General features: G+C 50.7%; 2 protein-coding genes across 2 annotated transcripts; both read right to left on the reverse strand.

Annotated features, from left to right (window-relative positions):
- Positions 1-2: 2 nt before the first annotated feature.
- Positions 3-3716, reverse strand: LOC127341963 (3-methyl-2-oxobutanoate hydroxymethyltransferase 1, mitochondrial). The gene is made up of 5 exons (XM_051367904.2): positions 3240-3716; positions 1264-1470; positions 1016-1162; positions 672-725; positions 3-577 (listed from the first exon to the last, which is right to left on the reverse strand). Exons 1-5 carry the CDS (start codon positions 3627-3629, stop codon positions 326-328), a joined length of 1050 nt encoding a protein of 349 aa, XP_051223864.1. The 5' UTR covers positions 3630-3716; the 3' UTR covers positions 3-325.
- A 13592-nt stretch (positions 3717-17308) lies between these two features.
- On the reverse strand, positions 17309-18460 carry LOC127339499 (uncharacterized). Its single transcript, XM_051365345.1, has 2 exons — positions 17783-18460; positions 17309-17650 (listed from the first exon to the last, which is right to left on the reverse strand). The coding sequence occupies exons 1-2, from the start codon at positions 18458-18460 to the stop codon at positions 17309-17311; spliced, it is 1020 nt and encodes a 339-aa protein (XP_051221305.1).
- Positions 18461-23255: the final 4795 nt, after the last annotated feature.

Consider the following 23255-nt stretch of genomic DNA (forward strand, 5'->3'; position numbering starts at 1 on the left):
TATTTATTCAAAGGCAGACAGCTATTTATTCAAAGGCAGAGGATACATGCCACTGCCTGAGTTGAGACACCGGATGCATTTATCAAAAGCTGGCTTTCAGTTTTCAGAACTACATTGTGCTAGGCAGTGCTTGTACGCCACTAAACCGAAGCTATTTATTTATTCATTCAAATGCAGAGGATACATGCAATAGCCTCAAGATGTCAGAAACATTTGGCTTTCAGTTTTCAGTTTGCCCCTGCAGTCTTGGCAGGATTGCACCGAGGCAGGACGCCGTTGTGCCAAGGAGTGCTTGTACTCTAGATTTAGCTAGGCACCGTAGATATCAACTGTTTTCACTCGGTTTCCCTTCGTTTTCCGAGTTCTCAGCGGCAGCCGCTGCAGCATCAGCAGCCTCACCCAAACCCATCTTCTGTAGCGCATTCGCGAAGCCATCAACATCTGTTGCAGTGATTTTATACGGGGTGTGACTGGGGCCAGGGAACGACCGTGTTTCAACTTCTTGCTTGTAGTCAGAGAGTGCCTTGTTAATTACACTCCCGACATTGCCAAATTGTTTGCAGAATTTTGGCGTGACCTGCAGGTAGAGCATTATTTGTACAGACTAAGCTCAGGGTAAACCGCAACAAAACCAATTGCTAAGCAAGGGTTAAAAAGACAGTCACATTTACCTTGGCGTGATGTGGATGTTGCATCATCCCTAGCAAGTCATGATACACTAAGACCTGCATGAAAAATATGCTGACATGAGGGTTTCATGAATGAACAAAGAAGTCAAGTGTATGTTTTGGAATACTACAGTAAACACAAAATATAAAAGAACAAAGAGGATGTATAGCATTCAAGTGGCATATTCAGCAAAACTTATTCAGGTTGTGCTAAAAGCCGCATATAATGTGCATGTAATGATGAATTGTTTATAGAACTAGAATGAACATGGCTAACAAAATATATAGATTTTCTTAAATGATTGAAGGAAATCAACACATCAATAGAACATGATAAATAATTGCACCTGCCCACTGCAGAATGGTCCAGCACCGATGCCAATCGTTGGGATTTTCAATGCTGATGTAGCAGCAGCTGCCACCGGAGCTGGCACACACTCCAACACAACTGAGAAGCAGCCAGCCTCCTGCAAGGCAAGTGCTGTCTCTACAACCTACACACAGTAGCAGAATATCATGGAGCAAAATGTATGTGACGGCATTGAACAGGATACATGCCCAAATTGCCAACGACGAAAACTTCAAAAGCAGGTACCTTTATAGCACTATCGACTGTCTTCCCCTGTGGCCGAAACCCACCAAGCACACTGATAGCCTGCGGCGTGAGGCCAACGTGCCCCATAACAGCAATTCCGGCCTCCACGATAGCCTTGGCTGCACTGATTCTGGACGGAGCTCCTCCTTCCAACTTGATCGCATCCATTCCACCTTCTTTTAACACCCTCACCGCAGAGTCAACAGCCTAGAAGAAAAGGGCATATTATATGAATCAACCCCAATGTGCCCTTCAACACTGAAGTTGTAGATACCATTTGACATGCCTAGATTGATAGATTCCATTTAGAAGCTCATGAGTTGGGTTGGCTTATGTGTGTTCGAAATGTAATTTAGTGAAGCCGTCCTTCAGAACTAAGAAACAAAATCTAGTCTGATTTTTTTCCCCCCTACAAATATCTACAGTTGCAGATGAATCTTTGTGACAAGAATAGCAATGATCAACTGCACTTATTAGCACAAAAATATCGCCCCATGAGTTTTCTGAAATAAAGGTGAAGTTTTCGTGAGAAACCAAAAAGAAATCAATCAACCGAACATAGTACTAATCTCTTCGGAGCAGGGATCAGCTAGAGGTATGTACAAGACATGCACAATTACTGCTCTCACACGAACAAGCATAAGCAATTTCTGTAATAATGACAACAAAAGGAACCTGGGGAGCTAAATTGGGCTCTTGGCTCTCGGCCCTCCGGCGCGGAGAACGGGGGAGGAACACGCGCGGAGATCGCCTCTACCGGCGCGGGAGCTTGGCCGGCGCTTCCTGCTCCGTTCTTCTCAGGCTGGAGCGGACGTGGGCCATGGTTGTGTCCGGCGGCTCCCTGTTCCGGTGGGAGCCTGGGATCTGAGGCGGCGGCCTCGAAGGTTGAGGGCGGCGCCGCCGACGGCAGGGGCGCCGGCCGGTGCTGTGGGCTGCTCCTCTTGGCTGCGCAGGCGGCGAGGGAGCGGAGGCTGCTGCTCGCGGGGCGGAGGACCCCGTCCCCCACCTCAGATCTGAAGACGGTGATTCCCTGCAGTGCGGTTCCCAACCTGGTGTGGCCGGTGCCTGGCGAGCTCGCCGGGTCTGCAACGTCAGGGCGTCGGGATTGGAAGCGCTGGGCCGGGGGAAACCCTTGACCGACAGGGTGGTCACGTTGGCGACGACGCTCTGCGCCGTTACCCTCCCTGGAGGCGTCGACAAGGTTCTTATTCCTTCCCCCCCTCCTCCACCCGGGTGAAAACCCAATTCTTTCGGAATGGGCGGTGGCGGCGCGGTGACGCCGTTCCCTTGCTGAAGGCGCCGCCTTGGTTGGTGGAGGGGTGACGAGCTGCGTGTTCCGGGGGTTGCCTGTGGCGGCTCCATCGTGTCTTCGGTTGGCGGCTGCAGTTCTAAAGCTTGCGTCTTGTTGGTTGTCTGTGCGGCGGTTGCAGATGTTGTCCGTGGGTTCGCGCGCGGAGGTGCTCCTGTTGCTTCCCCTGATCTAGGCTACTGTCTAGTATGACCTCCGTGCTCTGGGGAGCATTTCCCCCTCGCGACGGTGCGGCGCCCTCGATCCTGGGCGAGAAGGAAGGGTCCTTCTTCGGAGGCGGGAGCGGGTGCTCTTACTTCGACGGCTCTCCAAGTGATGACGAAGACTGGTGCTCTCCAATGGCGGTCCTTCCCGGCGTGTCTCCTCCTATGTTCATCAAGCGGATGGACGAGGGTCTCGGCCACGATGCTGTGTTTCTTGTTGTTACTCTCTTGTGGTGTGAGTTGCATGTAAACTGATCTTCAGCACTATGTACTAGCTTTGCCGATGTGGCGTTATTAATTTAACGCATGGCCTAGGCCTACTGTTTAAAAAATACATGACGCTCCTACCACGTCAGCAGTGGCGAAGAAGCAATTGCTAACGGGCGGCATTTACTGCAGCTTCCTATCTCCACCAGATCAAATCGGAGGGGACGAAAATGGGAGGGGCGGCCGTGGGGAACTACCTGCGTGGAAGATGACTCATAGCATCCGAAGGGGAGGTCGCCGACGAGGAGCGGGCGCGACGCGCCCCGCGCCACGGCGCGGCAGTGCTCGAGCATGACGTCGAGCGAGATGGGGAGCGTGGTGTCGTGGCCGTGGACGACCATGGCGGCGGAGTCGCCGACGAGGCAGACGTCGATCCCCGCGGAGTCGACGTGGACGGCGGAGGGGTAGTCGTAGGCGGTGACGACGGTGATGGGCTCCCCGCGGCGGTGCTTCCCGCGGAGGGTCGTCACCGTCACGCGCCGCGCCCCCGCCGCCTCCTGCGGGCGCGGCCCGCCGTAGACGGTCGACTCCGGGACGTTGCTCAGCATCCGCCGCGCCAGGTGCCGGAAGGCCTGCCGCGTCGCCATCGTGCGAAGCGGCGGCGTGCGCGTGTGCCGCTTGGTTGGTGCGACACGAGCGCGACCCGCGGTACTGGATATTGAGAATTTTGGGGATGGGGAAACACGGGGGAAAGTGGCTTTAGGCTGGAATTTGGAAAAAGGAGGCGTTGCAGGAAAATACTCCGTATTTGACAAAGCTTTGACAAAATATAAGAGCATCTTCAGCCGCGTCCCCAAAACACCCTCGCGTCATCTTCCCCTCTCCGCACCGCCTAATCCCGTCACCCCACCCCCTAACCAGACTAGGCACCCTCCTTGCGCCACTGTTCCGCCATGCCACTGAAGAAGTATGTCGCTCCCCGCCCGACGGCGGCGGACACCCCCGTGAAGAAGAAGGGGAAGGACGAGAAGGAGCGGCCAGAGGGGATGACAAACACCGAGTGGGCTTTCGACCTGCGGCGCCATTCGGTGGGGAACGCGAGCCGCCGTCAGAGGGAGGGGAAGGAAAAGGCGAAGGAGAGGAAGGCGGCAGCGAAGCAAGCGGCCATGATGGAGAGGGCCGCTGCAATGGCAGGGATGGCGGCTCCGCCTCACTTCCGCTCCAGTACATCCCGCCGCATGGAGCGTGAGACAAGGCAGTGTCTCGTCGCCGTCCATCACGTCGCCGGTGTTCCAGGATAGCCAAGGTAACGGAACGCCCCATCTGTCTCGGTTGGTTGCCATGACTTCGACCCGCTCGGTGGGTTCAACCCTACCACCTTCACTGCGCATCCTCGCCTGAACTCCACCGCACTCTCTTCAATGGCGGTGGGCCTCCTCCTCTACCCGGCTACCAACAGTTCGTCGCGAGCAGCAGCGACCAAGGCGCACACGAGCCGTTCGGCGGAATGCCAAGCGACCTCCATCATGGCTGGCATCATCAATGGTGGCACCAATGGGCAACCATCACGCATCAGGAAGCCGAGGCCTACGCCGAAGATGAGGAAGACGGTGAGGCATCGTGGGAGAACGACATGTACACCTACGCCAAGGTCGCTGAACAGGTGGTGCCACCCGTTGCAGACACAAAGGGAAGAAGAAGAAGAAGGCCGCCACCGCGTTCGGATGTGGAACCGAAGAAGAAAGCCGGTGGAAGCACGCCAAAGTGGAGCTCGAGGGAGGACAAGTGCCTCACCAAGGCATGGAAGACGGTGAGCATCAATCGTTTCACAGGCGCTAACCAAAACTCGGATTGATATTGGAAGAGGGTGAAGGTGGTGTTCGACGACCGACGGCTTTTGGACCCATACTTCAAGGCATTGCACGACGACCGCAATGAGTCGGCCATGTCTCACCGTTGGCACATGGTCCAACATGATTGCAACAAGTGGCACATCATCGTGAAGGAGGTTCACCGCGTCCATGTTAGTTGCACCAACTTCGACAATGAAGTAAGCTCTCGCCGTTTCCATTGTGCATTGTCGGCCGTTGGGTGTCCAGGCATGTAATTTGTCGGCTCTTTATAGATGTGTGCCATGATCACCGCGCCTACCGTGAGGACAACGAGGATTTCGAATTCAAGTTCATCCAAGTCTTCACCCCGATTTTGACACGCGAGAAGTGGACGGAGGTGCGCACTGCCCTCGCCAAGGCCAGCGTCATTCGACCCCAACACGACGCCTACACATGGCGTTGGTGACCGACCAATCAGGAACAAGAGAGCCAAGACGTTGAGGGATGTCGCGTCGGCCATCGACAAGCTTCACGTGTCCATCTTGACGTGCATTGCTGATGCCGCCATGCACGCCGCCACCCGGGCAGAGCATGCCGCGGAGATGGAAGAGGTCGCGGCGGCAAGATGGGCGTCGGTCATGGAGAGGGAGGACTTGCAGCTCAACCTGGTCAAGGCCAACGTTGCGGCGAAGAAGAGAAAGGAGGATTTGAAGATCCTGCTCGTCGATACAAGCAGCATGGATGGTGATGTGAAGGCACGGTGCGTGGAGGAGTGCACCATGATCCTGTCCGAAAGGTGGGCTTCACCAGCGACCCAGCCCAGCGCCGCAACTCCAACTGCGACTGTGAATATGACTATATGCTTCGACCCCACCAGGGACAGAGACTCCACCGGCCACAGAGGCTTCACCATCGACAGCTACACCTCCATCGCTGACCATTGTCATGCCCGATTTTCCAGTGGATGATCCTGCTCTTTGATTTCAGCGGCTATGTAATACCGGCCAGCTTGCGCACCCCTTTTTTTTGGTTTGCTAGACAATGATTTGCTGCGATTTGCTATGACGTGAGAGCATCTCCACCGGCGCCCCCGATAGCGTTTTGGGGGCTGGGAGCGAAAATGGGCTCACAATAGCGGGCCCGAAATGGCGCCGGTGACTTTTGGAGCCCAATAGAAGCGCCGGCAACCCCATGTCGGCCCCTTGGCCAACGGCGCGAATCGGGCGCGCTGGCGCCTCACGAGGCTGGAAATTTTGGGCGTGGGGGCCGCCTGTCAGCCACACATTCCCAAAACCCCCAAAACCCCGTCCCCTCCGCCGCTCATTTCTCCCGCCCACCACTGCATCTTCCATCTAGCCTCCAACCCAAAAAACCCTCGCCTCCGCGCCATGGCACCGAAGAGAATCCGGTGAAGGCAGCGAAGCCACCGACTAAGGCGCCGCCGAGGCCAAAGCCGCGCACCATCGTGCCGAAGGAGAAGCCGACGGTCATGTCACAGGAGGAGTGGGACAAGGAGATGGAATGCCGCTCCTTCATAACGGCCGACCGCAGAAGGCGCCGCATCACCGCTATCGACGTAGCGAAAGGGGCGACCACTGCGAAAGCGTGCCTCAGCTTGGGCGGCGGCTTCAGCAACATCTTGAGCTCACCATCGTCACCGGGTTACTACGCGGACGAGTCTTCGATCTCGCAGATGCGGCTGTCGCAGATGGATGGCTGCGCCCACTACTCCCCCGAGTACGGGGACAACGACATGACCGTCGACCACAACACACCGTTCTCGCCGGATTCAGCGGCGAGGGGCAGCGGTGCCTTTCGCTTCCCCGACCTGAACTCCAACACATCTTCGTTTGCACTTTGAGAGAGGCATCTCCACTCGTCCCTGTAGGCTGTAGCCCCAAACCAAAAATAGAGGCACCGACGCAAACAAAATCCACGCAGCCACATCCTTTAAATTAGATTTGCGCCGGCAGGTTTCATCCGGTGCGCTCAAGCCGAACACAATATGTAGGGAGGTTATCGAGAGCGCCGAATGGCGTTTAAAGTGAGTGCGAGCCAGTTTTATCGGTGTCACGGACGAAGTTCTCACCAAAATAATTCCCCTCCCGCCATTTTGACGCCAACATCATCCCGTTCCCCTCTCCCTTGCCGCCTAATCCCGCCACCCCCACCCACCTAACAAGACTAGGCTCCCTCCCTGCGCCACTATTCCGCCATGCCACCAAAGAAGTACGTCGCTCCCCGCCCGACGGTGGCGGACGCCCCCGCGAAGAAGAAGGGGAAGGCCGAGAAGGAGCGGCCGAAGGGGATGACCAACGCCGAGTGGGCTTTCGACCTGCGGAGCCATTCGGTGGAGAACGCGAGCCGCCGCCAGAGGGAGGCGAAGGCGAAGGTGAAGGAGAGGAAGGCGACAACGAAACAAGCGACCATGATGGAGAGGGCCGCTGCAATGGCAGGGATGGTGGCTCTGCCTCACTTCCGCTCCAGTACATCCCGCCGCATGGAGTGTGAGCCAAGGTAGCGTCTCATCACCGTCCACCATGTCGCCGGTGTTCCAGGATAGCCAAGGTAACGAAACACCCCATCTGTCTCGGTTCTCGCTGGGTTGCCATGAATTTGACCCACTCGGTGGGTTCAACCCTACCACCTTCACCGCACATCCTCGCCTGAACTCCACCGCACTCTCTTCAGTGGCGGTGAGCCTCCTCCTCAACCCGGCTACCAGCAGTTCGCCGCGAGCAGCAGCGACCAGGGCGCGCACGAGTGAAAGTGCATGGAGCCCCATGTGTGGTTTTGGTAATTACTGACAATCCCTATGGACTAATGTTTGCATTGAGTTATATTTGTAGGAGTTGTCCATAGGCAATGCTTGAACCATATGTTGGCTTCAAGGTTGCAATAAGAAGAAATTGATGAAGGATATCAAGTGTCAAGTATGTCTTGAAGATGAAGATGAAGTGAGCCCTCAAGTTATCTCAAGACATCAACATGATGAAGAATGAAGAAATGAAGTGCAAGTTCAAGTTGAGCCAACTCGAAGAGATCATATGCTTGAAGCTTGCCATCCATATGGTGTTCATGGATTTGTGAAGATGTGCCGAAGAAGAAGCTCTCCCATGGTGGATTATGGGGAGCAATCCACAAGACTTCATCAAGCAAGCACAATCAAGAAATGCGTTCCATCTTGTTGAGGTCAAGATCGTCATCATCGAGCTTAAGTGGAATGCGCAAGTATAAGGTTTGCTCTTGATAGGGTTTCTTTCTCACCGGTCTCATAGTGTAGTTGGAGACCGGTTTATAGTTTAGTTGCCGTACTATCAAGATGGCTCTCGAGTGAGTAACTCGATCGTATCGTTCGGAGAGAGCTCAAACCTTTGCATCCTTGCATCACCTTTCTTGGTTGTTATTTGGGTATTATCCATGTGATGTTTTAGAGCTTGTGCTTATTCTCATGACAAGCTCTAGTTCTTCGAAAACGAATTTCGCATAGATCACTTGTTGCGTTTTCGAGTTTGGTGATTTTCTCAGTTTCTCATGTTGAGGTGTTGCACCTCTAAAAATAATAGAAAATCACCCCCACTAGTTTCCATATTTTCAGTTTTTGTAGGGATAGCTCTTGTCGACCTCTTTCCAACAAAATTGGTTTCATCTCGTTTGGATTCTCCAATCTCAAGATATTTGCATTTCATATTTGGGTTTAAAAGAAAGAAAAGTAAAAGAAAGGAAAAAGGGGAGGATGGGGCAGCCGCCGGAGGCACGGGCGGTACCACCGGCCTCACCATGGCCGGAGCCTCCGGGCTCGGTACCGCCCGCGGTACCGCTTAGGCGCCAAGCCTCGCAGAGATGTTCCAGGGCTGTGGGGAGGTTCGGCGGTACCTCGGCCGGTACCATGGCCGGAGGCTCTGGCCTCCCCCTCCCGGCCCGCGCCTCCTCTCTCGCCTTGGCCACATGGCCCGCTCCTTCTTGCCGCACCAGATTGACCATGGCCGGTAGTACCGGCCCAACCTGGCCGGTACTACCGGTCCCTTCTCCCACGCGCGCAACAGCCTCCAACGGGCAGATTTTTGGGGTCCCCTTTTAATCCCCCCTCTCTCTCACCTTGCTCCTACTTCTTCCTCCTCTCTCTCAAGCCTCTCTCCTCCATTGTTGTTGACCTTTTGAAGCTTGAGATCTTTCTCCCCTTCCCATGATTCTTGCATCTATTTGAGAGAAAGATTGATGAGATCTAGATCCACACTTTGATCAAACCAAATCATCTCTTTGTGAGTGAATCTTTGGGATCTAGATCTTGGAGAATTTTGTGTTCTCCTCTTTGTTCTTCCTCACTTATTCCCCCAATAGTTTTTGTAGCTTTGTTGGAATTTGAGAGAGAAGGACTTGAGCATCTTTGTGGTGTTCTTGCCATTGCATTTGGTGCATAGGTTTGAGTTCTCCACGGTGATTCGTGGTGGTGAAAGCAAGAAGGTTGTTACTCTTGGGTTCTTGGAACCCTAGACGGATTCTAGGCCATTGTGGCGGTTTGTTGGGAGCCTCCAATTAAGTTGTGGATGTGTGCCCCAATCTTTGTGTAAGGCCCGGTTTCCGCCTCGAAGGAAATTCCTTAGTGGAACCGTGCCCACGGTGGAGGTCCGTGGCGGCCCAACATGGTGGAGGTTGTAGGTTCCCGGTGGGTTCGGCGTGGGCGTGCTCCCACGGAGGTGGGAGGCAGGCGCACACGTCGGCGCAGGCGGCGGGGAAAGCAGATCTAGACCTGGAGCTTATGCTGAGGGGAAATGAGAGGACCCGACGATTATTCACGGGAGGAGACGAGGGATCTAAGGGGCTCAGTGGAGGAGGACCATGGTCGCGGCAGGAGGAGGCAGAGCTGGAGGACGTGGAGGAAGAAGGGCGCGGCGAGAGAAGGTTGGGGGCACGGTCGGGTCATCTTCGTACCAGTTGTGAGTTGGGAGGTACTACCTACAGTCCGATTCAATGGTCCGGAGAATAAATTAAGGAAAGTCATTTTCCGGGGTTCAGAAAAGTTCGGGAATTTTCTGGTGAAAGATCGGAGGGTTTCTAGAATGTTCCGGAGAGGTCACCAGTGGGGCCATGACCCCGGGAGGGGCCATATGAGCCGAGGGCGTGCATCCCAGCCCTAATGGGCCAGGCGCACCACTGCCTCAAGGCCCAGGCCGGCCAACCCCCTAGGGTTTTGCGGAAACCCTAAAGGGGGGAAGACTTGGGGGCAAGGTTCCCCCCTTTCCCATTGTGCGCTGGCCCTAGGGCTTGGAGGAGGGGCCAAGGCAGCCCTGGCCAACCCTTCACCTATATAAAGAGGGGAGGGGGCAGGGGCGTAGCCCACCCCTTCCATCAAACTCTAGCCGCCACCTCTCCTCCTCCTCATAATTCCTGCACCAGTTTGGCGAAGCCCTGCAGGATTTTCTCCTCCATCACCACCACCATGCCGTCGTGCTGCTGAGATTCCGAGGGGATCTACTACCTCTACTGCCCGCTAGAACGGGGAGAGGAAGGTCTTCATCGACTCCGTATGTTTGACCGAGTACGGAAGTGCTGCCGGATTGCAGCACTAGAAGGATCGTCTTCATCAACCACAAGATCAGATCTCGTTAAGTCTTTGGATCTTCGAGGTTTAGTTCTCATCTATCTCATTGCACATATCTCATAGATTAGATCTTGGCTTTTCCATAGATTGGATCTTTGTTTTATTCGTCTTTGCGGTAGAATTTTTTTGTTTTCTATGCAACGAACCGAATAGTCCGGCACCCCGAGCCCATCCCCGCTACACAGGGGACTATTCGGGTGCACCGGACAGAGCGAGAAGCGAGTCGGGTGCCCACCTGTCGGCGACCAAATCCAGAACGGTTGGTTCCCGCCTTTTATTTCTCGTCGCGCCTCCCCTCCCGCACCTCGCACACCTCTGTTGTCGCTCGATTTCCCGGCTGTCTCGACGACCAATCTCTCCCGAGTCAGGCACTATCGTGATGGTTGGCTCCCTCGCCGTCCTTTTCTCCACCGCCACTTCGCCAACACGTCCCAGAATGCACCGGTGATGCATGTAAAATGCATACATGAACTTCGTCATTTATCATATTAGTTCCCACATATTTGCAGCATATATGATGATAATATAATGTTTTACATTGATTTGTGGGGATTTACCAATGATCCCCTTTATTTGGTTTATAACTCTACGGAACAGGAAAACTTTGTTTTGTGTATTTTTCACTTTTAGAGACCTATACGAAGTCAAATTGACTGGGATTTCTGGAGCATCACTTTTTCATCAGGAGAAGCACCCTACAGCTTTGGTGGACACCTGGATGAGCGTGAGGCCCAAAGTACCTCAGGTGGCGCGCTCAAACACTTAGAGCACACCACATGTGTTGTTTCAGCCGTCGATCATCGAAACCTCGTGATCTTTTCGCCCACCGACGTATTTTGACCTAAAACTCACTATATATATGGCCTCGAAGAGTTCTTGAGAGGAGAGCATGGCACAAACAAAGAAGCACGAAAGCGGAGGCTGCAGTAGAGAAGATTGGAGGGGGAAACTCCATCGAGATCACCGCCGGATGGATCTCCACCTTCTCCAACGTCTTCATCATCATCACCATGATCAAGGGAGAGTAGTCCACCTCTAGACTACGGGTTTGTGGCAGTAACTTGAGCTATTTCTCTCATGTTCTTCATAGTTCTTAGTGACATATCAGCTACCTCACATGATTATGGCCATATTTGTTATACCTATGTGACTGATCCTTATTCTATGATATTGTGCTATGAGATATGATCAAATTATGTGTAAGATGTATTGATAGATGCATATTATGTACCCCATTCTTAAGTATTTGTTCTGATCCAACATCAATGCAAGAGCGTGTGTGGGGTTATGTGTGTATTAGATGGAGTTACATGGTTTTAGTGATTGGATAGTGACAATATTATCATGATATATTATGTCCTTGCCTTTTCTTTTGCTACCTCACTAGGGATAAAGTGAATGATGTGCTATGTTCGTCACGTGACAGTAGTGATGATCTTGTTGGTTCAAGGTAGCATATTTGATATGCAAACATCATGTCAAAGTACTTATTGCTATGCTATGTTAATTTTTAATATAAGATTGCATGGATTTTTCCCTTTCTTGTGGAGTATAAGAGAGATGTGTTGCATCATCTGTATGTTAGGACGTGATGCCCATATTAATTCTGATCTTACGTATACTATTATTTGCACCCTCACATCTATTGATGAATTACTATTTGTCCACTACAACTTAAAAGAGAGAATAGTCAAGTGAACACATGAACCTCGGTCCACTTTTTATCATAAGAAACACCTTTATATTTTTTTATCTTGTTTTCTAATTGCAGCACTATTTTAATCCGAAAATACAAAAATATTTAATTTTCTTATTTGCATCCAAAACACGAAAAACAATCAACCTCTTTACAATTTTTACTTAGTTATTTTATTTTATCTAGTTTTACTCGTTTTATTTTACTTGTGTTTATTTACTTACGCGAAACATTGTGGTTGACAACCACATGGTGGAGTTGGGGACACAAAGCTTTTATTTTACTTGCAGGATTGCTAGAAGAAGGGAGAAGAGAATAGTCTCTGTCCAGTTCCCCAAAAGTATGATATAAACCCTCGAGTCACCCTTGTGGGGAAGATACTCTGCTGATACAACGCTCTGCACTTGGAGTCCAAACGTATCAAGATCTTTTTGGTGTTTCTAGTAGCCATCATCAGCTGACAAATCCGGCCCTCCTCCATGCACAGAAGGTGTTCGGTGACTTGTCTGGTAGGTGCGGCAGGTCGCAGTTCGTTGCCTCCTCTGCACGGATGAATTTTAACCATTTGTTTTGCTTCAGACATGGATAGTGACGGCGGGATGATCTTCCAAATGATGGAGGACGAGCAAGCCTTCGACAACGACATTGGAGAGCCTTGTCGATCATCGCGTCCGTCCAAATCATGCTTGACACCGACGCGAAGAAGAGGAAGAGGTTGCGCCGCGGAGGTTCAAAGGCGGGAAGAAGTCGATGCCCTTGCAGAGGATGGAGGGGAATACCATGCTGCACAACGACTACTTCGAAGCTGGCGCAACACATGCTGATAGTTTTTGGTGCCGATATGGGATGAGCAAGGGTTTGTTCATGAATATCCTCCATGGAATTCGAGAGTTCAGCCCCTACTTCAAGCTGAAGCACGATGCTGTTGGCACGGCTAGGTTCTCGTTGATTCAGAAGTGCACTGCTGCCATGAGGATGCTTGCATACGGAGAACATGCCGATACAAATGAAGATTACCTTCGCATGAGTGAGTCTAGTGCCATTGAGTGCATGTACAAGTTTTGCCAAGATGTGGTGGGAAATTTTGGCAAATATTACTTGAGAGGGCCAACTGAAGAATAGACTGCAAGGATCATGGCCGGCCCAAAATGCAGCGAGAGGATTCCCTGGGATGCTTGGAAGCCTCAATTGTATGTTGTTTGCTTGACAAGGTATATACAAAGGGCGTCATGCATATTGCAGTGTGGTGCTTGAAGCTGTGGCTGATTATGACCCATGGATTTTGCATTCTTTCTTTGGCATGGTAGGATCACACAATGACATCAACGTGTTGCAGCGGTCTCCGGTGTTAAGCAAACTAGTGGAAGGTCATGCTCCACCATGCAACTATGAGATCAATGGCCACCAATATACCAAAGGCTATTATCTATATGATGGTATATATCCAAAATGGGCGACTTTTGTCAAAACAATCCTGTTGCAATCAGGTCAGAAGAATTGCGAATTTGCTTCGCGACAAGAGGCTTGCAGGAAGGATGTTGAGCGGTCATTTGGTGTGCTGCAAACTCAATTTGCTATTGTTCAGCAACCTGCTCTAAGCTGGTCTCACGGCCAAATGTGGGAGGTGATGCAGGATTGGGATGAATGATACATTCGATCTGGATTACGGATTGTAGTATGATAAGCTTTTTCCCTAGAAGACCTAGGTTCAATCGAACCTTGGGAAGCACTGCTAAATGGTGTGAAGAAAATGTCAATAACACTTGCTAGTATACTTTATATTCAGTTCATCGGACCTATCTAAGGGGGTTGTGTTCAATGCTGGAAATAGACCAGGGTTAAGGTTTCAACTGCAACTATGCATACATATATAAATGAAGCTAGTATGTGTAAAAAATAAAATAGAGATAAGAGATTTGTGAGTAGCACATCCGTAAATAATCTTTCCCCTAAAGCCAGAGGTGACAAGAGCCTAATGGTCCAACCATTGTCCTCACAGCCGCAAGCAATAACAGGTTTAAAGTAAATACAGACCAAAGCCTTAAGCTATATGATTGTGATATGATACCGAATGAATCACTAAACATGCACCGTTACTTTCCCATTTCCGTCACTGAGGTTTCACGGTAGCACACCGTTCTCCACTCATCCCACCTATTCCCTTGATCAACTCAAATGTAATGGGTACCTGCGGATCATCAACGCGAGGCAAAGATACAAGGATACTAGATTGCAAAACTCATGTTCAATCCTTACACATATCATAAGATTATATGCACATGAACGATGCGAGGATTCACCCGAACCCACATCCTGTGAGGACTACTCACACATAATATCAAGATCAAATACAAAAATATAAATCATTGTGCAAAATACTTAGATTGAAATCACAATATTCTTACAATGGTCGCCAATTCTCAAGGAGATCTCTATTACAATGGTGATGGCTATGGCTATGGAGGAGATGGGAGATGAAATGGATGAGCTATGGTGATGGATCTCCTTCGGTGTGGTGCAGATGGATCTGGTGGATGGCGGCTCTATTTAGCGACGAATGGCTCTCTTTTCAGCATCGGCCCTTTCACAACTTTTATAGTGTTTGACCTCGGGAACGCAGCCGCAGGTGGTACGGGCGGATGGAACGGGTGGGGTTTGCCTGTACCGATGCACGTTAAAGCTACATGAACCGCCTTTCCGATTGTAGTCAACTTTGCCATGCTCTTGGAGTGATTTTCTTCAGTAATTTCAGATCCATTTGCCATTATGACGTGATTTCATGCATATCATCCAAAAGTAGAACAGATTGCACATCTTCTCATTGATTAGGCATTAGTGGAAAGTTGAGAGGTAAACTTAGTCAATTTCTTAACTTGGCTAAGGGTTTAAACGCGAGAAAATATAGCGTATTTCACAGCCATCAACTTCCCCAAGCTTAAACTTGATCGTCCTCGAGCAAGAAACAAAGAACTATAAGAAACTTGGCGTTTAAATCAAAACAACGAGAAAGCTAAGTCACTTACAAGTGGTAACCTTATGAGTCCAACACTTCCTCCATTTGAAACATTAGCATAGTTAGAGAAGTGCCAAGAATATAGTACAAGCATTGGTAACTCTAGGCAATCACAATAAACATTATAAGTATGAATAGCTAGTTGTGGAAACAATTACTCTAGATTAAGTAGTTAACTCTCAGTTTGCCAAGGAACACTGAAAGTTTATTATCATCAAATTAAGTATGAGCATTCATGTGTAAATAGGTATATGTGAAGTATCTTAATTACGCCCACATCAATCGATCAAGCATATCAAAACACTTACTATCCATTCATTGCCTTTCAAGGATATATTCATCTAATAGCAGCGAGTCCATGCCAAGACTTGAGAAGTTATATCTTTCGGATTCCTTTGACAGTTTCCAAGTAAAAGTCATGAATGACCTTGTAGGATTGTGACAATCATGGGGCCAGTGGTGCTAGTATCCCAAGAGTGTGTGCAACAGTCCTGTTGACACACATAAAGAAATATCAGACACTAATGCATATGTTGACACGCTTAAAGGAATATCTCGTATTTATATACAACCTTACATCTTGGCATGCATCTCAGCTACCACTAGACTTCAATTCCATCAAACAACTCATATCAAAAGTACTATAAAGTCTATCACAACATCTATGGAGGTAAAGTATCTTCAAAGTTAAATCCTTAAGACAATTGGTCATAACACAACTCATAATTTAAGACTTCTTGTTGATGTACTTGTTTGGCAATATTATTTCCAAACCTAGACTCGGTTAACTAAATGAACTAGAGTAAGAACTTTCACAATTAACTAAGCATACAAATAAAGCTCTACTCCAATTGTTTAAAACCACTCCCACTGGTACAATATCTTAACAGAAGCATCGAGGGGGGAGGGGCGGAGGTCAGGCCCATGACCACGCCCCCAAGAAGGAAGTGACACCCACAAGCATTACCGTGGCTAGCAATGGAAGCACCGAGCAAGGTTTTGACCCGGGCACATACCTTCCCTAGAGAAACGGACACAAGCAAAGAGGATGCAACTACTACCGCAAGAAGCAACACTGTCACCGGTGAAGGAGAGTGTTTCCCACCACCGCAACACCACCCAAGCTCGCCAGATCTGAGACCGAGATGGTCAAGACGAGGCAGAGCAGGGGAGTTGCCATCACCGGAGCAGAACTCCGGCCACCACCGGCCCTGGTGGAGGAGCACCACGACGGCCAGCCTACCGGCAAGAACCGGAACCGAGCAGGCGAGAACCAGGCCCAGCAAGGCCCGCCCAGGCCCATTTGGGCTGGCACGGGCGCTGCTGCTAGCCACCACACACAGCCGACCGCCGCCTCGCCGAGGGCCTACCAGGGCAGCAACGAGTAGCCACCTATGCAGTCGCATCCTCTAGGACCGCATCGAGCAGAGCTGCTCGAAGGAAACCGCGATGTGCGGCCCAGCCTTCACAACGAGCGTTCCCCCAGCCCCTTTGGAGGTGAGGGCGTCCGCCGCCACTGCGGAGAAGGCTCGCGGCATCGGCGGCAGAGGGGTTGGTGGTGGGGAGGGCCCATCATCGAAGGACTAGGGTTCCCCCGAGTTGCCCCGTAAAACAAATATACCGAGTGATCAAGCATTCATGTGTTATTTGTGAATTAATTTGTGGAAACCGAATAGCCCTACTAAATTATAACAAATTCACATGAGCGGTTATAATATGAAAAAGTCAGAGTTACAAGTATAAACCTGCTTTCTCCCAACATGAGTGAGTATAACACCATATTTGAGAATCATGAGGCTTCTGTTGGCCGCTCCTCTTTACCATCACCATTGTATTTTGTAACTTTAATACACATAAGTGGTTTTAGCTGCACTTTCCAATAAATTCCATAGAAATTATGCCCACCCTAGAAACACCATATAACTTACTCAAGTACACATATTTACTGCATCTCGGAACAGAGGAACTGAATGAGTGATCATACAATATTCCCTCCAAAATGAAAATATGACAAAAAATAATCAATTAATCTGAACAGGAATTGCTTGTTCATCAGCACTTGACAATCACAACACATGTTTGCCCATGAACATACATCAATGATTCAAAGCTAGTCTACAATCAATCGGGGAGGAGCAGTACATGCACGGAGAAATCGATCATAGGCTTTCGTCTAGCACTAACTAAACAATCTGGTAGACTAGCTTCTCCACCATCTGCTGGATGCAGATTTCACAGTCTGCCTTGGAGCACTTGGCCATCACGTGCGACGATGTAGTATCACACGAGACGAACGCGGGCGCCGGCGCCGGTGTAGAAGATGGCACCACCAGGTCCATGTCGTCGTCGCCGAACAGCCTCGCATACGTGACCTCCTCGTGTCCGTCCTCAGCCAGTCGCTGCTGCTGCATCCGGCATAACTCTTCAACGTCGACTATGTCGGTGAAGAACCCGGCCGGATCCACGCTCCCGTCGTCCACAGCTCCAGGGGGCATCACGTCGTCTTGGTCGGAAAGCAACCAGCGCTGCATGTCCTGAAGCATCACGGGCTCTTGGAGGTCCTCAAATGCGACCTGGAATCTGCCGTCGTCCTGCTGACCTAATTCTTCAACATCTTCGAGTATGCCATTGCCAGCGGAGAACCCGGCCGGATGCGCGCGGCTGTTGCCCAGTGCTCCGGTGGGCAACCAGCGCTCCATGTTCTGAAGCTCTTCCATTTCTTGGCGCCGCGGGGTTTGGGGGCGTGGAGCGTCCGGGTGTGGATCGTCGCTAGCCTTCCTCTTCTTGGAATCCGCCATGGCCTTCATTACTGACTCGTATGTAGTCTCCCTCTTGTGGCGTGACACGCAGACCATGCAGATCACCAGCCCAGCAGCATCGTCGTCGAGCCGGAACTCGGTCATGCACCATCCGAGCCTGGTTGGCGAAGATCCCGGCGACTCCTTGAAGACGTAGTTGAGCTTCCGCTTGTAGCCAACGAGGCTTCCAGTAGCGCCGTCAACAACGGGCTTCTCTCCACCTTCCGAGTGCCATGTGTAACCCTCGCCGACCGCACGCTGCCGTCTCCCGCCGCCGTTCCTTGTCCCGTGACGTCGCGCCGGTGTGAAGAAGTACCAGTGGCCCCTTTTCCCGTCGTCCTTGTCGGTTCCCGGCGCGTGCTCGTGCTTGCCGACGAGGATGTCGGGTGAGACGGAGTAAGCGTCGAAGTCATGGATGTTACAGCCGCTGTCGATCGGCAGTTCGGCCAACTTTGGACGAAGGAACTGCTCGATGAGAACGTGATCGGGCGGGAAGAATTTGGTGGGAGGAGCAGGGCTATCTTGCGCGGACGCCATGGATCGGCTGCTATGCGATGCTAGAGACGAAGAAGTATTGGAAGTAGAAGCCGCGCGTGCCTCCGTACATGCGCCCTAGGCCGGTCTAGCTTATATCTCCACACATTTAGCAAAGTCTTGATCGGACTGTAGCTCATCAATCCAAAATGGAAACGGAGTGCATGCATATGCATGGCGTCGGACCGAGCGAGTAAAATTGGTATCTGATGATTGTACCGTCCAGTTCGTATTCTACTCGTGTAAATATACGTGTACTACGAATCAATGGAATCAAATCCAAGACTGAATCGAACTGTAAATATTGGTATAATGCCGTCGGTCCTCGGACTGCAACTAACGCGCGTGTGCCGGCTGACTTGAACATCACGTTTGCCCGATGGACTCAGGCTCATCTCAAACATCACACGATCAAGAATATACACGGGACACTGCTGAAGATCCTTGGGAGGATAAATTCGTTTCAGCCTCATGCTTCCTTGAGCGACACGTGTCTACTTTCAGCTAAAATTTGGTTGTTGCTTCGATCGCAGCAAAAGAAAATTCCCGATTTTGATTCATTGAAGTAAAAAATAGTTCGCCTAAATAAAAGATTTGTTAGACATGGAGCTCGCTAGAGCACTGTACTTCGCCAGAGACTCGCTAGAGACTTCGCCGGAGAGTTCGTCGGAAACCTCGCCGGAGCGCCGTACTTTGCCGGAGACTCGCCAGAAACCTCGTAACAAAATTTATGTACTGAAGTAGCAATAGAGAAGAGCAATCGGAGCAAAAAAAAACGATTATAGAATTGAAGCATTTGGTGTTGTTGTAGCAAAAAATCGATCTCGTTGGAGCCATCGCAAAACAATTGAAGCAATATAATAAAACTACTGTAGCATCGTTGTATCATTTTTTCAATGGTCTTCGGCCAGGTCCTTGCAACATTTTCATTTCCTTATTGCACCTGCACTCTTTAGTGGTACCACTCGTAGACTCAACATGCAGCTTCCCTCCGCAGCCTTTACAGCTCCCTCCCACAACCTTTGCAGCTCCGCGCGTCAGCATTCGTGGCACAGTTCATCTGCGCCTGCACATGATTGGAAAGGTAGACGAGCGGCGCAACTGCGGGGCGAGCATGAGAATAACAGGATCATGCCAAAAGCGAAGCCGCACTGGCGGTGCACAACCTTGCCGGATAAGTGACGACCTTGATAGTCAGCAGTGCCCACGGTGGAGGTCGGTGCCAGCCCCACATGGTGGAGGTTGTAGGTTCCCGGTGGGTTCGGCGCGGGCGTGCTCCCACGAAGGTGGGAGGAAGGCGCGCGCTTCGGCGCAAGCGGAGGGGAAAGCAGATCTAGAGGGCTGGAGCTTATCCTGAGGGGAAAGGAGAGGACCCGACGATTCTTCACGGGAGGAGACGAGGAATCCAAGGGGCTCAGTGGAGGAGGACCATGGTCGCGGCAGGAGGAGGCATGGCTGGAGGACGGGGAGGAACAAGGCCGCGGCGAGAGAAGGTTGGGGGCACGATCAGGTCATCTTCATACCAGTTGTGAGTTGGGAGGTACTACCTATAGTCCGATTTAATGGTCCGGAGAATAATATTAATATAAGGAAAGTCATTTTTCGGGGTTCAGAAAAGTTCGGGAATTTTCTGGTGAAAGACCAGAGGGTTTCTAGAATGTCCCAGAGAGGCCACCAGTGGGGCCATGACCCCGGGAGGGGCCATATGAGCCGAGGGCGTGCATCCCAGCCCTAATTGACCAGGCACACCACTGCCTCAAGGCCCAGGACGTACAGCCCCCTAGGGTTTTGGGGAAACCCTAAAGGGGGAAGACTTGGGGGGCAAGTTTCCCCCCTCTCCTTTTTTGCACTGGCCCTAGGGCTTGGAGGAGGGGCCAAGGCAGCCCTGGCCGACCCTCCCCCTATATAAAGAGGGGAGGGGGCAGGGGCGTAGCCCACCCCTTCCGTCAAAACCTAGCCGCCACCTCTCCTCCTCCTCATAATTCCAGCATCGGCTTTGCCAAGCCCTTCAAGATTTTCTCCTCCATCACCACCACCATGCCGTCATGCTGCTGAGATTCCGAGGGGATCTACTACCTCTTCTGCCCGCTAGAATGGGGAGAGGAAGGTCTTCATCGACTTCGTAAGTGTGACCAATTACGGAAGTGTTGCCGGATTGTAGCACCGGAAGGATCGTCTTCATCAACCACGAGATCAGATCTCGTTAAGTCTTTGGATCTTCGAGGGTTAGTTCTCATCTATCTCGTTGCACATATCTCATAGATTAGATCTTGGCTTTTCGATACATTGGATCTTTGTTTTATTCGTCTTTGCGGTAGATTTTTTTTGTTTTCTATGTAACGAACCCAACAGTCCGGCGCCCCGAGCCCATCCTCGCTACACAGGGAATGCTCCGGGCGTGCCGGACAGAGCGAGAAGCGAGTCGGGTGCCCACATGTCGGCGACCAAATCCAGAACGGTTGGTTCCCGCTTTTAATTTCTCATCGCGCCTCCCCTCCCACGCCTCCCACACCTCTATTGTTGCTCGATTTCCCGTCTGTCTCGATGGCCAATCTCTCCTAAGTCGGGCACTATCGTGAAGGTTGGCTCCCTCGCCGTCCATTTCGCCACCACCACTTCACCAACGCGTCCCAGAACGCGTCGGTGATGCATGTAAAATGCATACATGAACTTTGTCCTTTATCATATTAGTTCCCACATATTTGCAACATATATGATGATAATACCATGTTTTACATTGATTTGTGGGGATTTAACAATGATCCCTGATACGTCTTCGACGTATCGATAATTTCTTATGTTCCATGCCACATTATTGATGATATCTACATGTTTTATGCATACTTTATGTCATATTTATGCGTTTTCCGGAACTAACCTATTGACGAGATGCCGAAGGGCCAGTTGTTGTTTTCTGCTGTTTTTGGTTTCAGAAATCCTAGTAAGGAAATATTCTCGGAATCAGACGAAATCAATGCCCAACATCTTAGGATTGGACGAAGCTTCCAGAACACCCGAGAGAGGCCAGAGGGGGGCCACTGGGCCACCAGACGCCAGGGTGGCGCGGCCCAGGCCTTGGCCGCGCCCCCTAGTGTGTCACTGCCTCGTCGACCTTCCGACTCCGCCTCTTCGCCTATTTAAAGGTCCCTGACCTAAATCTTCGATACGAAAAAGCCACGGTACGAGAAACCTTCCAGAGCCGCCGCCACCGCGAAGCCAAGATCTGGGGGACAGGAGTCTCTGTTCCGGCACGCCGCCGGGACGGGGAAGTGCCCCCGGAAGGCTTCTCCATCGACACCACGGATACGTCTCCGACGTATTGATAATTTCTTATGTTCCATGCCACATTATTGATGATATCTACATGTTTTATGCATACTTTATGTCATGTTTATGCGTTTTCTGGAACTAACCTATTGACGAGATGCCGAAGGGCCAGTTGTTGTTTTCTGCTGTTTTTGGTTTCAGAAATCCTAGTAAGGAAATATTCTCGGAATCGGACGAAATCAACGCCCAGCATCTTAGAATCACCGGAAGCATCCAGAACACCCGAGAGTCGCCAGAGTGGACCCATAGGGGGCCCAGGAGGTAGGCCGGCGCGGCCCAGGCCCTGGCCGCGCCGCCCTATCGTGTCACCGCCTCTTCGACCCTCTGACGCCACCTCTTCGCCTATATAAAGGTCCTCGACCTAAAACTTCGATACGGAAAAGCCACGGTACGAGAAACCATCGAGAGCCGCCGCCATCGCGAAGCCAAGATCTGGGGGACAGGAGTCTCTGTTCCGGCACGCCGCCGGGACGGGGAAGTGCCCCCGGAAGGCTCCTCCATCGACACCACCGCCATCTCCATCAACGCTGCTGTCTCCCATGAGGAGAGAGTAGTTCTCCATCGAGGCTCGGGGCTGTACCGGTAGCTATGTGGTTAATCTCTCTCCCTATGTACTTCAATACAATGATCTCATGAGCTGCCTTACATGATTGATATTCATATGAGTTTTGTATCACTGTTCATCTATGTGCTACTCTAGTGATGTTATTAAAGTACTCTATTCCTCCTGCATGGTGTAAAGGTGGCAGTGTGTGCATCATGTAGTACTTGGCGTAGTTTATGATTGTGATCTCTTGTAGATTATGAAATTAACTATTACTATGATGGTATTGATGTGATCTATTTGGTTATGTTGATCTATCTTGCACTCTAAGGTTATTTAAATATGAACATTGAATATTGTAGAGCTTGTTAACTCCGGCATTGAGGGTTCGTGTAATCCTACACAATTAGTGGTGTTCATCATCCAACAAGAGGGTGTAGAGTCTAGCATCTATCTATTTATTCTGTTATGTGATCAATGTTGAGAGTGTCCACTAGTGAAAGTATGATCCCTAGGCCTTGTTTCCCAAATACTGCTATCGCTGCTTGTTTACTGTTCTACTGCCTTTGTACTGTCTGCAATATTACCACCATCAACCACACGCCAGTCCTGGATAGCAAAGCACTTTTCTGGCGCTGTTGCTACTGCTCATACTTATTCATACCACCTGTATTTCACTATCTCTTCGCCGAACTAGTGCACCTATTTGGTGTGTTGGGGACACAAGAGACTTCTTGCTTTGTGGTTGCAGGGTTGCATGAGAGGGATATCTTTGACCTCTTCCTCCCTTAGATCGATAAACCTTGGGTGATCCACTTAAGGGAAACTTGCTGCTGTTCTACAAACCTCTGCTCTTGGAGGCCCAACACTGTCTACAAGAATAGAAGCTCCCGTAGACATCAAGCACTTTTCTGGCGTCGTTGCCAG

The sequence above is a fragment of the Lolium perenne genome, chromosome 3 (assembly GCF_019359855.2).
Source record: "Lolium perenne isolate Kyuss_39 chromosome 3, Kyuss_2.0, whole genome shotgun sequence".
Classification (NCBI taxonomy): Eukaryota; Viridiplantae; Streptophyta; class Magnoliopsida; order Poales; family Poaceae; genus Lolium; species Lolium perenne.